We start from the raw sequence: 12,377 nt of genomic DNA, 5'->3' as shown, positions 1-12,377 counted from the left end.
AGTTTATAACAGTAATAAAGCTCAGGAAGATGGTGAAATGGATTAAGACCAGGGAATGGTGCTGTGTGATATTTGGAATAACAGTAATATTATAAAAATACATATATAATCTGAATATCAGTAATAAAAAATAAAAGGCCAAGAGTAGTGAGTTATTGGAATACTAGTGAAGTAAAAGGAGAAAAATTGAAGTATAATATGAAAGTGAGGAAAAAAAGAAACAAAACCCTAAATGAACAAAAAGAAGAGAATTTTTTTAAAAATTCAAGGTCTGATGAAGAGCAAGGTGAAATTTGTCTTGACTGTTGTTGTTTGCCTTCTGACTTCTTTCTGGATCTGTCTCTGGTTTTCCCAGTGCTCCAGGTCTTCTTGATTTAGTCCTGGGGCAGGGTAGGGGGGAGCTGTGGGGGCAGGGTTGGAGGCTTCTGCTAGTTAAGCCTGTTCAGCTAATTTTGCATATCTTCCAGGCTCTTCTAGGCAGTGGGGTATTGGGCTCTTGTTTTCCCTTTCCTGTGGTTTGGCAAGGAAAGGGCCTCAGTCTGGGCTACAATAATCACAGGTGCCCAGTTTCCAGCCATGCTTTTAGAACACAGTGTGGTAGCATTCTCCAATCTTCACAGTTGGGCTCGGCTGGTACCAATAAACCTCCTCACTTTGCACCCCTTTGATCACTTCCTGAGTGGGAGCAAATCATGCGGACAATCTTCCCCACAGCTACTCATGTAAGATCCTTGCCCAGTCCGTCTCAGTTCCAATTTTGAAAAAGTCTATTTGGGTGCTGCTGCTGCTCCTAACCACTGCCTGGCATTCCACACACTCCAACCCTCTGACAAGTCCAAAGTCTATCTCAGTCATGGCCAGTCACAGTTCACCTCTTCTCCCAGCTCCTGGTGCCAACAGAACTCACCCCCCTACAACTATCTGGCACTTGACTAGGCCAGCAACTGCCCCCACACCCTAGCTTTGGTGCACTGCCAGCTATGTGTGTGCCTATGTGCCTTTTTTCCCCCTCTGGCTACTTTATTTGTTCAAGTCTCTCCAGGCAGACGTCTATGATTTGCCCACCCTGGGAGGGGAGGGAGCTGCTAGGCTTCTGTCACTGACCTGTCTCTCCTCTGATGTTGCCCTGGTGGCAGCCAAGTTTCTGGCGCCAGGCTCAGGGACTTTCCCTGTCCACCTATAAAACCACCTTACTGCCCATTTCGAAGCATCCTCTGCATACTTTGGCTTCCAAACTTCTATCAGCTAAGATTCTGTTGGCTGTTCACTTTGTCATTTGGGAGATCAGCTAAGTGTCCCAGTTGGGTGCACAGGCAAGTGGGCTGAGCTCCCACCTACTTCGCTGCCATCTTCTCTCCTCTTAACTATTCGATTTTGATTTCAAGTCTAATAATACAGATAGATACAACCCCCATAAATGAAAATTCAAGGTCCTCAGTAATTTTTAAATGTGTTAAAGGAATCCAAAAACTAAAAGAGAGCCAATAATCTACATGACCTAATCTCTCAAATGTTTGAATTTTTTTATACTTTATTTTTATTTTGCTTGTGTTAAGACAAAATAATCTGTTTTTAGGTTGCTACAAACCTCAGGAAAGATCAGATTACTTGATGTTGGCAGCTGCTTTAACCCATTTATGAAGTTTGAAGAATTTCTAACTGTTGGCATAGACATTGTACCTGCTGTAGAGGTATGCATAGTTATGTGTCTTTTTTTTTGAGACATTGAGACTTGACTATTTTACATGCATATTTACAAAGGAAAAGCATTGTTCCTACATTTCTGAAATAGCAAATATGTTTAGTTGTACAAGTTGGTAGGATACTATTTCTATTCAAAACTAAATATGTTTCATGAAAATATTTTACCATTTCGTTAACCAATATTAACTTTTTCCAGTACCATGTTTGTCTTTATTTTCTGTTTTTATTCCCTGTTTATCATCTGTTGTACAATCAGGAAACTTTAATATATTGCACAGATTTGCACATCACTATAATGTTTGGGCTTTTGATTTTTTTTTAATGCATCTGTCATTCTGAAATGTATTGTAATATAGAGCCATTATGGAATAGTGGAAATAGCAAAGGCTTTGGAGTCAACCAAGCTTATTTAATCCCAGCTATTTGTACTTTAGTAAATGAACTGCTTACCTTTACATAGTATGTTTCCTCTACTTTTAAAATTAGAATTTTTTAGTGACATAAATTTATGATGTTTTACATTTTACTTTTGATATAACACCAGACACAGAAAAAAAATAAATTAAGCCCTGGCTGGCGTGGCTCAGTGGATTGAGCACTGGCCTGCGCTCACCAGTTCCATTCCTAGTCTGAGCACATGCCTGGGTTAGGTCCCCAGTAGGGGGCACTTTAGAGGCAACCACAAATACGATGTTTCTCTACCTCTCTTTCTCCTTCTCTTACCTTCTGTCTAAAACTAAATCAATAAAATCTAAAAAGTTAATAAAAACAAAAACCATAAAAATTTACAAATTAAGTATGCTGTTTTAAGGAGAATATATGTTAGAGTGTAAATTCTTTGAATTGGGGCTTTTTTTCCTCACCGCTATGTTCCCAGCACCTAGAAACATGCCTGGTACAGTAAGTATGCATTAAGTACTTTTTTAATAAAAGATTCTAATCTTACTTTCAACCTGGGATTGAATCTCTGAACCTCAGTTTTCTCATTTGTATAATGGGTTTTGTAATGGATTATACTTTACTATTTTGTTATAATGTATGCTTGAGGAAAAGTATTTAAAGCACTTAGTCAAGTACCTGTTATATAGTAGGTGCTAAAGAAAGATTTTCTATTCTTATTGAAATGTTCCTACATGAAGATTCAACTTTTATGTGAATCTTTAATTTTGATGAGCATGACTCTTTAGATTAAATCTATATAGTTACATTGAGGAACAAGAAAATGCTAAAACTGTTACAGTCATCTCTGCTTCCTACATGTGGATAAATGCTTGCTTTATATTAAAACAGCTCTTCTTAGGTTTTCACTGCAGAAAATTCCTGTGTCATCAGGAGTTAGAGTTTTACAGGGCAGGTGACTCTCACCTTTCTTCCTCAAGATACATATTAGAGATGTCCTTCAGGGACTACTGAGACATGATAACCATTTGATCTGAACCTGAGGCTTAAATATTATTCTTAAAGTATTTAAGTTGATTACAGGTGGGGCTATAAACTTTCAACTCTAAAGTTATTAGAGAAAGCAAAACAGCTTCTATACATAAGTTTAGTAATAGACTCAGAGTTGCACAGTTTCAGAACTGTATAATTAAAATTAAAGGAAGAGTTCCAGTCAAAAATGGAGTAACAGGGACCAGATTGATCCTCTTACCCCTGCCTAAATTTAGCAACAAAATGTGAACAAAGTATTAAATATAATTTATAAAACAGTAGACATCAAGTAATGATGGATAATAATCCCCAAGAGACTGAAAACTAGATGAGCCCTAAAATTGCACCCACATATAGCCTTCAGAGTTTCCAGGACATGGCACAAAAAGAGGTTCCCAACCCCTCTGATTCCCATTGTTGTGGAGGTGAAGCTGAGAGCCCTAGCAGACCAAGACAGCTAAAATCCCTAGGATAGAGTACCAAAGATATGAGAGCTGCACAGAGGGAAAACTCCAGGGGTCCAGAGCTCTTTTAGTACACAACTGAGTACTGATCAATATGTGTGTGTGTGTGTGAGAGAGAGAGAGAGAGAACTACATGAGACTGAAGGAAGCACCATCTAAAAGGACTAGAGGTTATATTGCTTGGCATTCACACAGGCTGGAAATACATGGAAATATACACAGGCTGGAAGTAACCACACTGGAAAACTCAAGAACCACAGCACATTTGGTAGAGTACACAATAGAGCCTTGCCTTGCCTTACTGGTGAGAATAATTAGCCTTAGAATAAAAACTGTTCCAGTTCTACCTAACAAATCCTAAAAGCTAGACCCAAAAAGATCAAACTGTCTCAGGTAACTTAAGTGTGCCCCAGAACGAAGCTCAAGAATATTTATAGCAATGCAAAGCTATTTAGCACCCAATAAGATAAAACACACCATTTCTGGCATCCAATAAAGAAGTAACCAGCCAAGTAAAGAAACAAGAAAATAGGACTCACAGTGAGGAGATAAGTCATCCAACAGAGACCGAGCCTGTACTAACATAGATGTTAAAATTAGAAAAGAGGGGAGGGCTAAGATGGAGGAGTAGGTAGATACACTTTGTTTCCTCGCACAACCAAAGTTAGGATATCAACAATTTAAAAACAAAAAAACAACCAGAACTGCCAGAAAATTGAACTGTATGGGACTCCAAGAACTGAGTTAAAGAAGAAATGTTCACCCAGACTAGTAGGAAAGGTAGAGACAGGCAGCTGGGTCAGAGAAGACACATGGCAAGGCAGCAGCAAAGACCAGGTGGTCCCACATTCACTTGCAGATAAACCAGGAGGGACAACTGGAGGATGAGACAGACCATCACAACCCAGTGTTCTAGCTTAGGAAAATAAAGCCTCAAAACCTTCAGCTGTAAAAATCTGCAGGGGTTGCAGTGGCAGGAGAAACTGCCAGTTTCACAGGAAAATCTGTAGGAAGGGTCCACGGGATCCTAGAACATACACAAGCCCACCCACCTGGGAATCAGCATCAGGGCAGCACCTAGAAGGAGCAGTTTGCTGGTGGGAAGCAGGGGAAGTGACTGAAAGTGGGACAAAAGCCGAGCAAGTAGCATTGTACCCACTCTGACCCCTTCCCCACATACAGGGCCACAATGCAGCATCATGGATTGCCCTGCCCTGGTGAATACCTAAGGCTCTGCCCCTTACAACATAACAGGTGTGCCAAGACAAAGAAATATGGCCCAAATGAAAGAACAGATCAAAACTCCAGAAAAGGAACTAAGCAATGAGAAGATAGCCGGTCTATCAGATACAGCGTTCAAAACACTGGTAGTCAGGATACTCACAGAAATGACTGAGTATAGGTGAAAAATAAAGGACGAAGTGAATTCTATACAAAGTGAAACAAAGAAAAATATATCGGGAACCAACAGTAAAGAGAAGAGAAACAGTACTCTATTTGGAACAAAAGGAAGAAATAAACATTCAAATAGAACAGAATGAATAAATGAAAATTCAGAAAAATTAGGAGAGGCCTAGGAACTTCCGAGACACATTTAAACATTGCAACATCTGAATCATGTGGGTGCCAGAAGGAGAAGAGGAAGGCCAAGAAATTGAAAACTTATTTCAAAAAATAATGAAAAAAACTTCTCTAATTTGACAAAGATAATAGACATGCAAGTCTAAGAAGCTCAGAGAGTCCCAAACAAGCTGGACCCAAAGAGGAACACACCAAGACACATCATGATTAAATTACCCAAGATTAAAGATAGGGAGAGAATCTTAAAAGCAGCAAGAGAAAAGAAGACGATTACCTACAAATCAGCTGATAATTCCCATAAGACTTCCAGCTGATTTCTCAAAAGAAACCTTACAGGCAAGAAGGGGCTGGAAAGAATTATTCAAAGTCATGAAAGTCATGATAGAGTAATCTTGGACCTACATCCAAGATTACTCTATCCGGCAAAGCTATCCTTTAGAATGGAAGGGTAGGTAAAAGTGCTTCCCAAACAAGGTCAAGTTAAAGGAGTTCATCATTGCCAAACCCTTATTGTATGAAATATTAAAGGAACTTATCAAAGAAAAAGAAGATCAAAACTATGAACAGTAAAATGACAATAAGCTCACAACTATCAACAATTGAATCTTAAAAAAAATAGTAAGCAAACTACTAAACAGGAACAGAATCACAGAAATGGAGATCACATGGACAGTTATCGGAGGGGGAATGGGAGAATGGGAGAAAATTACAGGGAATAAGCATATTATGGTAGGTACAAAATAAACTAGGAGCGGTTAAGAATAGTATAGGAAATATAGAAGCCAAATGACTTACATGTACAACCCATGGACATGAACTAAAGGACAAGGAATGTTGGAGAGTTTGAGGGTACCAGGCAGAGTGGGATAAAGGGAAAAAATAGAAATGGGACAACTGTAATAGCATAATCAATAAAATATGCTTAAAAAAGAAAAATTAGAAAACAAGAATATTAAAATAGGGGCTTTTTGACTATATTCCATGTGTACAACTAGTTAAGTAAATACATGGAAGACCTTTTAAAATATGCAAATCTAATTTCTAGAAATGGTTTACTATAATATATAAGAAATACAAACTACATGGAACTAATGATAATTAAATATTACAGAAGAAAAGTTAAAGACATGGCAATAAAACTACTTCAAATTAAACATGGAAAAGAGTATGTTTTAAATGGAAGAACATCACAATTTCAAGTGGCCAAATTTCAAATGGTGAAATACAGGCATAATTGGAGTTTCCCAAAAAAGGGCAGAGGATTAAAGAAATTAATTTTCAAACTTGATAAAAGCTATAAATCTAGAAATCCAAAAAGCTCAATAAACCCTAAGCTCACACACACACACACCAAAAGAAAAAAAAAAGAAAGAAAGAAAAAAAAAAATTAAGCCCTGGCTGGTGTGGCTCAGTGGATTGAGTACTGGCTTTTGAACCAAAGTGTCACTGGTTTGATTCCCAGTCTAGTGCACATGCCTCGGTTGCAGGCAAGATCCCCAGTAGGGAGCATGCTAGAGGCAATCACACACTGATGCTTCTCCCCATCTCTTTCTCTCTTCCTTCCCCTCTCTCAAAATTAAAAAAAAAAAAATGAAATCTTTAAAAAAAAAGAAAATTAACACCAAGGAACATCAAACCTCCTCCCCCAAAAAATAACAGTGATAAAAACTGTCTTTAAAAAGTAGCTAAAGATTTATAAAATGAAAAGACATGTTAAAAGACTAAAAGATGATAAAAATTTGTCAGGTAGGATCCAAACTTAGTGAAAATATCTTCCAAAATGAAGGCAAAATAAGGTATTTTTTTAAGATATGCAAAACCTGAAAGAATTCAAGATCAGTAAACCTGCATTATAAGTAATGTTAAAGAAGTGCTTTGATATGAACCCCAGCTCATGGCGTCCGTGACATTGTGGATGGGGGAGAGACATCCACATGGACTACCAAGTCCTATGGAGGAAAAGGGTGGACGGCTTTGCTCTCAACAGGAGCCAAAAGCTGCGGCCTCTGCCATGACAGGCCTTTATTTCTTTTTTCTGATCACATTACATGATGGTCCTCATTTACTATGCAGAGGTTGGCTTTAGGTGGTTACCTTTTACAGAAAACAAGGAGATGCTGCTGCTAATCACATCACAGAAGAAGGATATTTGCAAATGAAAAGGGAAAAGTGGTTGAACCAGTTACACTCCACACTGGGGAGTTTTAGCATGGATTTTAGGAAGTTACAGTAAGCACTTGCTATCTCAATTCAGGGTGAGGGAGTTTTTTAGCAAAAGCAAGACTCAAAGCATCCTATGTACATTGCAGGCCATATTCTCCACGGGAGAGAATCTATTTGTGGGCATGGGTCCTGTGCATCTCCAGGTGGGAGCTGGCCCCACGCTATGCAGAATGGTCTCCTACAGTGCTTCAGCCAGGTGGAGATACGAATCTGCAGATAATAATGAAGAGTATAGGAAAGAATAACTTCATAGCTGTAAAAAACATATACTTTTATTATTTAAGATCTTTAAAAGATAACTGTTCATTGTTAGGGCTTAAATCTACTCCTGCCAAAAAGATATGTTAGAGTTGTAAACCCTAGTATTCGACTTTATTTAGAGATAGGGTCTTTTCAGAGATAATCAAGTTAAAATTAGGTTATCAGATTGGGCCCTAATTCAATATGACCATGTACCTTATAAAGAGGAGAAATTTTGACATACATACACAGGAAGAATGTAATGTAAAGATGAAGGCTGTGGGATGATGCATCTACAAGCTTAAGAGCACCAAAGATTTCTAGGAAACAAATAAAAGGTAGGAGAAGGGTATGGAATACATTCTTCTTACAGCCCTCAAAAATGCCAACCCTGAATTAGTTTGACTGCTGACTTCTAGCGTCTAGAACTATGATAATACATCTATGTTGTTTAAGCCACCAAGTATGAGGTATTTTTTTATGGCAACCCTAGCAAACTAATATGACCATTTCAATAAAAATAATAGAGTGGGGTTTATAATGTATGTAAAAATAAAATGTAGGACACCAGTAGCACACAGAATGAGAAGGGAGAAATGGAGATATACTATTTTAAGGTTCTTATACAAGAAGTAGTGAAATACTATTTAAAGATAAACTCTAATATATTAAAGATGTATACTATAAATACTAGAGCTAATGAGCCAACAAAGGAGATAAAATGGAATTGAAGAAATTCAGATCATTTGAAAGATGGGAAAAAAAGGAAGAACAGAAACAATGAAGAGGTGGCATAAATAGAAAATAAATAGCAAAATTACAGATTTAAACCTAAATGTATCAATAATCACCTTAAATAGCTATGGCTTAAATACCCCTATTAAAAGGCAGAGATTGTCAGATTGAATAAAATGCATTATGCAAATTGATCCTGCCTATAAGAAATTCACTTTAATTATAAACACACAAGTAACAGCAGGACAATGGATAAAAGAAAGTTAGAGTAGCTATTGTAATCAGATAAAGTGGATGTCAGAACAAAGAATACTAACAGCAGTAAAGGGGGTCATTTCATTAATGAAATGGTGAATTCACCAAGAGTACAAATCAATCCTAAATATTTATGCAGCCAATAACAGTATCAAAATACATAACCCCAAAAACTGATAAAGTAGCTAGGAGAAATAGACATTTATAAAATTAAAGTTGGAGATTTGAATACCCCTCTCTCAATAATGGATAGAACAATTAGAACATTAATCAAAGAAGAACTCACCAGGAAAATTGTGCTACATTCTCAAATGAAGATAAACAAAAACATAAAATACTAACATGCCTAAGACAATAAAGTAGTATTATTGGAAATTTTTCAGAACTAAACATCTCTACTAGAGAAAAAGAAGATCTCAATGCAATGAGATCAGCTTTCCAACTAGGGAAAAAACACAGTAAATCCAAAGGACAAGAAAGAAAGTAATAAAGATAAGAGCAGAAATCTGATCTAATGAAATAGAAAACTTTCAGAAAAAGAAGTGAAAATTGGGTGACATCAGTATCATGGCAGTGTGAGGAAACCTCTTAAGTCTCTTATTTTAAAGATACAGCAGGTTGGACAACTATAATTCAACAAAGGATTCCTTGCTCAACAAAAAATGTCCAAGACTCTGCCATTGAGACATCTGAAGGTGGGCTTTAGAAGTGAGCAGCTGAGGCACGGGGGGCAAAGATGACAGGGGAGGGAGCTGCAGAGGCATTCCAACAATTGTGGCAGCTCCAGCACATGCTGTATCACTGGAGAAGGGTTGCAACCTCCTCTTGGCAGATCAGAGGCTGGTACCCATTGAAGCCAAGCCCAGGGGCAGTGGCCAAGAAGTGGTGCAAACAGTGGCGCTGCTGTGAAGCAGCCACCATCACCAAGGAAAAAGAAACAAAGCTACAGATGTGTAAGTCTGCCCAACCCTCACTTTCCTGTAGCCTGCTGTTTACAGCAGTGGCAACAGCAGTGGAGTCAGGTTGGGAAAGGGTAGAAGTAACACTTTTACTGGAGTGGTGTGTACTCATTTGAGCTGAACTCAGTAGAAAGAATAAAGCCAGAGATGTGCAACAGCCCACTTCCTCCACTAACACAGACCAACCATTGTGATGGAACCTGGTAGAGGGAACAGGGACACCTCAAATAGTGCAATGCAGCCAATCACTTCTAGTTGCGAGAAAGCAGGGTGGGGAACTCATAGACCTGGATTCCCATTGCTGGCCACATACTGCCATGGAGGTGATGCCCTCAGGCTAAGTAGACCACTTATACAAGGGATCCCATCTCTTCAGGGAATACAGGGCATTTTCCACTCTGAGGCAACACCACCCCACAGAATCCCAGAAGTCCCATTACTACAGGTAAGAAAAAAATTGCACTGTAACACCACCTACTGGAAAACAAAAGAACTCTACTTATCAACTTGTTCAAGGGTAAAGGCAACAAGTACTTTAAAGGCAGAGAAATAATACATCATGTACTATGAACAACCAAGGAGATGAGGTAGATCTGAAATAAAATAAAAATCTCCAGAAAGTAAACTCAAAGACATGGAATATTGTGATTTAAATGACAGAGAATTCAAGATTGCTTGCTGCTGTGAATAAAGATACAAAAAACTTCAAGCGATACAAGAAAACTCACAAAGTCAGTTCACTGAGCTCAGAAATAAAATCAACAAACAAAATATGTACTTTATGAAAGAGACTGAAACTGCAAAAAGGAACCAAACAGAATTTTTAAAGCTGAAGAACTCAATAAATGAGATGACAAATGAATTAGAGAACTTAGGAAAATAGAGCAGACAGGAAGGAAGAAAGAATAGTGATATTCAACATAGAAATCTACACATGACTCAGATGGAAGAAGAGGGAGAATTGAGAGTAAAAAATAAAACATGAAAGATCTCTGTGAGAACTATCTGAATACATTAGAAATAGCAATGTGAGAGTATAGGGTATATCAGAAAAAGAAAATGGAGAATGGAATAGAGAGCCTGTTCAAATAAATAATAGATGAAAACATCCCAAACATATAGAAAGAGCTGGACCTTGTAATATAAGAAGTTAACAGAACCTATAATTATCTCAATTCAAAAAGACTTTCCCCAAAACTCTCAGAATTTTATGACAAAGAGAATTCTCAAGGCATCCAGGGAAAAGAAGACTGTACCATACTATGAAAACCCCATTACAATAACATATCAGATTTTTTTTTCAAGAGAAACTAAACAGTACAGGAGAGAGGGGAATGAAATATTCAAAATATTGAAAGGAAGAACTTACCAGCTAAGAATAATATATCCAACAGTATTATACTTTAGATATGAAGAAGAAATAAAGGCTTTCCCAGATTTAAAAAAGAAAAGAAAAGAAATTTACCATCACATAATCTGTATGATGGAAAATAAGGATATTCTTTTATCTGAAACAAAAAGACAAAAGGATACAAAACCGTGAGCAAGGTGACTGACAGCAACACGAAATTGCAACCCTTGTTCAGAGTAGGACTTAACAATAAATATAACACAAAGGTTAAAGTAGGTAAAGGCATTTTTGTTTTCAAAAAGAAAACAGCTTATACAGTTCAGAAATGAATGCATGGCAAAAAAGGGGGGGATAATTTGTGAAAATAAACATAAAGAGGAAGGAGGGAATGACTGACGTTTCAAAGGTAAGTGGAGATAAGATACAATAAGTACAATAATAAGAAGAAAGACATTTGTACATAGGAAACTTTTTTGCATGAACCTAATAGTAACCACAAAACAAAACTTAAGAACTGAGACATATATCATAAAATAGAGGAAACTGAGGGAATACAATCATAGAATACCGGCAAGCTAAAATAGGAGACAGAAACACAAGGAAAAATAAATAATGGAAACAGAGCAATGAGAAAACAAAAGATAAACTGGCTACAGGGAACCTCTATATATCAGTAATCACCCTACACTTAAATGGATTGAACTCACAAATAAAAGACACAGAGTAACAGATGCATTAAAAAAAAAAAAGACCAAACTATATGTTCCTTTCAGGACACACATCTTAGCTACAAAGACAGACTCAGAGTAAAGGGGTGGAAGATGAATTTCCAAGAAATGGCATCCAGGGAAGAGTGTATGTCACTGTACTTATATCTGACAAAATAGATTTCAAAATAAAAGTGGTAAGAGACAAAGACTTTTATTCTGATAAATTGGACAATGCATCAGGAAGACATAACACATACCTGCATCCAACCTGGAAGCACCAAAATATACAAAGCAATTACCAACAAACCTAAAGGGAGAAACTGACCAAGTACCATTATATTAAAGGACCTAAATACCCCATGGACAGCAATGGATACATCATCCAAAGAGAAAAACACTAAGGAGTTTGGCCTTAAATGACATACTACACCAAATGGATATGATGTATAAGTGCAGAGATTTTTATCCTAGAACACCAGAATATTCATTCTCTTCTAGTGCATATGGAACATTTTCAAGGATAGATCATATGTTGGGGCACAAAAGTTAGCCTCAACAAATTTAAGAAAATTGAAATCATACCATGCATGTTCTCCTACAATAATGCTTTAGAATTGGAAATCAACTGCAAAAAAATAAAGTTGGAGAAAATTCAAATATGTGGAAGTTAAATAATAAGCTAATAAACTGACTGGGTCAAAGAAGAAGTAAAATAGACCAAAAG

The 12,377-nt window shown here is 37.2% G+C and overlaps 1 protein-coding gene and 1 long non-coding RNA gene across 2 annotated transcripts in view; both read left to right on the top strand.

The window, feature by feature from the left end:
* The window catches only part of BMT2 (base methyltransferase of 25S rRNA 2 homolog), a 186,671-nt gene that overhangs the window by 138,128 nt on the left and 36,166 nt on the right, over positions 1 to 12,377 (top strand). Inside the window, 1 exon segment of the mRNA XM_028525200.2 lies at positions 1,577 to 1,691. Coding sequence (XP_028381001.2) covers positions 1,577 to 1,691 — 115 coding nt within the window.
* Positions 5,427 to 11,287, top strand: LOC118497144. The gene is made up of 2 exons (XR_004899685.1): positions 5,427 to 5,555; positions 9,978 to 11,287. It is a non-coding gene; the product is annotated as an uncharacterized LOC118497144 (long non-coding RNA).

This window comes from Phyllostomus discolor, chromosome 10 (assembly GCF_004126475.2).
Source record: "Phyllostomus discolor isolate MPI-MPIP mPhyDis1 chromosome 10, mPhyDis1.pri.v3, whole genome shotgun sequence".
Classification (NCBI taxonomy): domain Eukaryota; kingdom Metazoa; phylum Chordata; class Mammalia; order Chiroptera; family Phyllostomidae; genus Phyllostomus; species Phyllostomus discolor.
The sequence above is the reverse complement of the archived record's forward strand: the minus strand, read 5'-3'. Positions and strand labels throughout refer to the sequence as shown.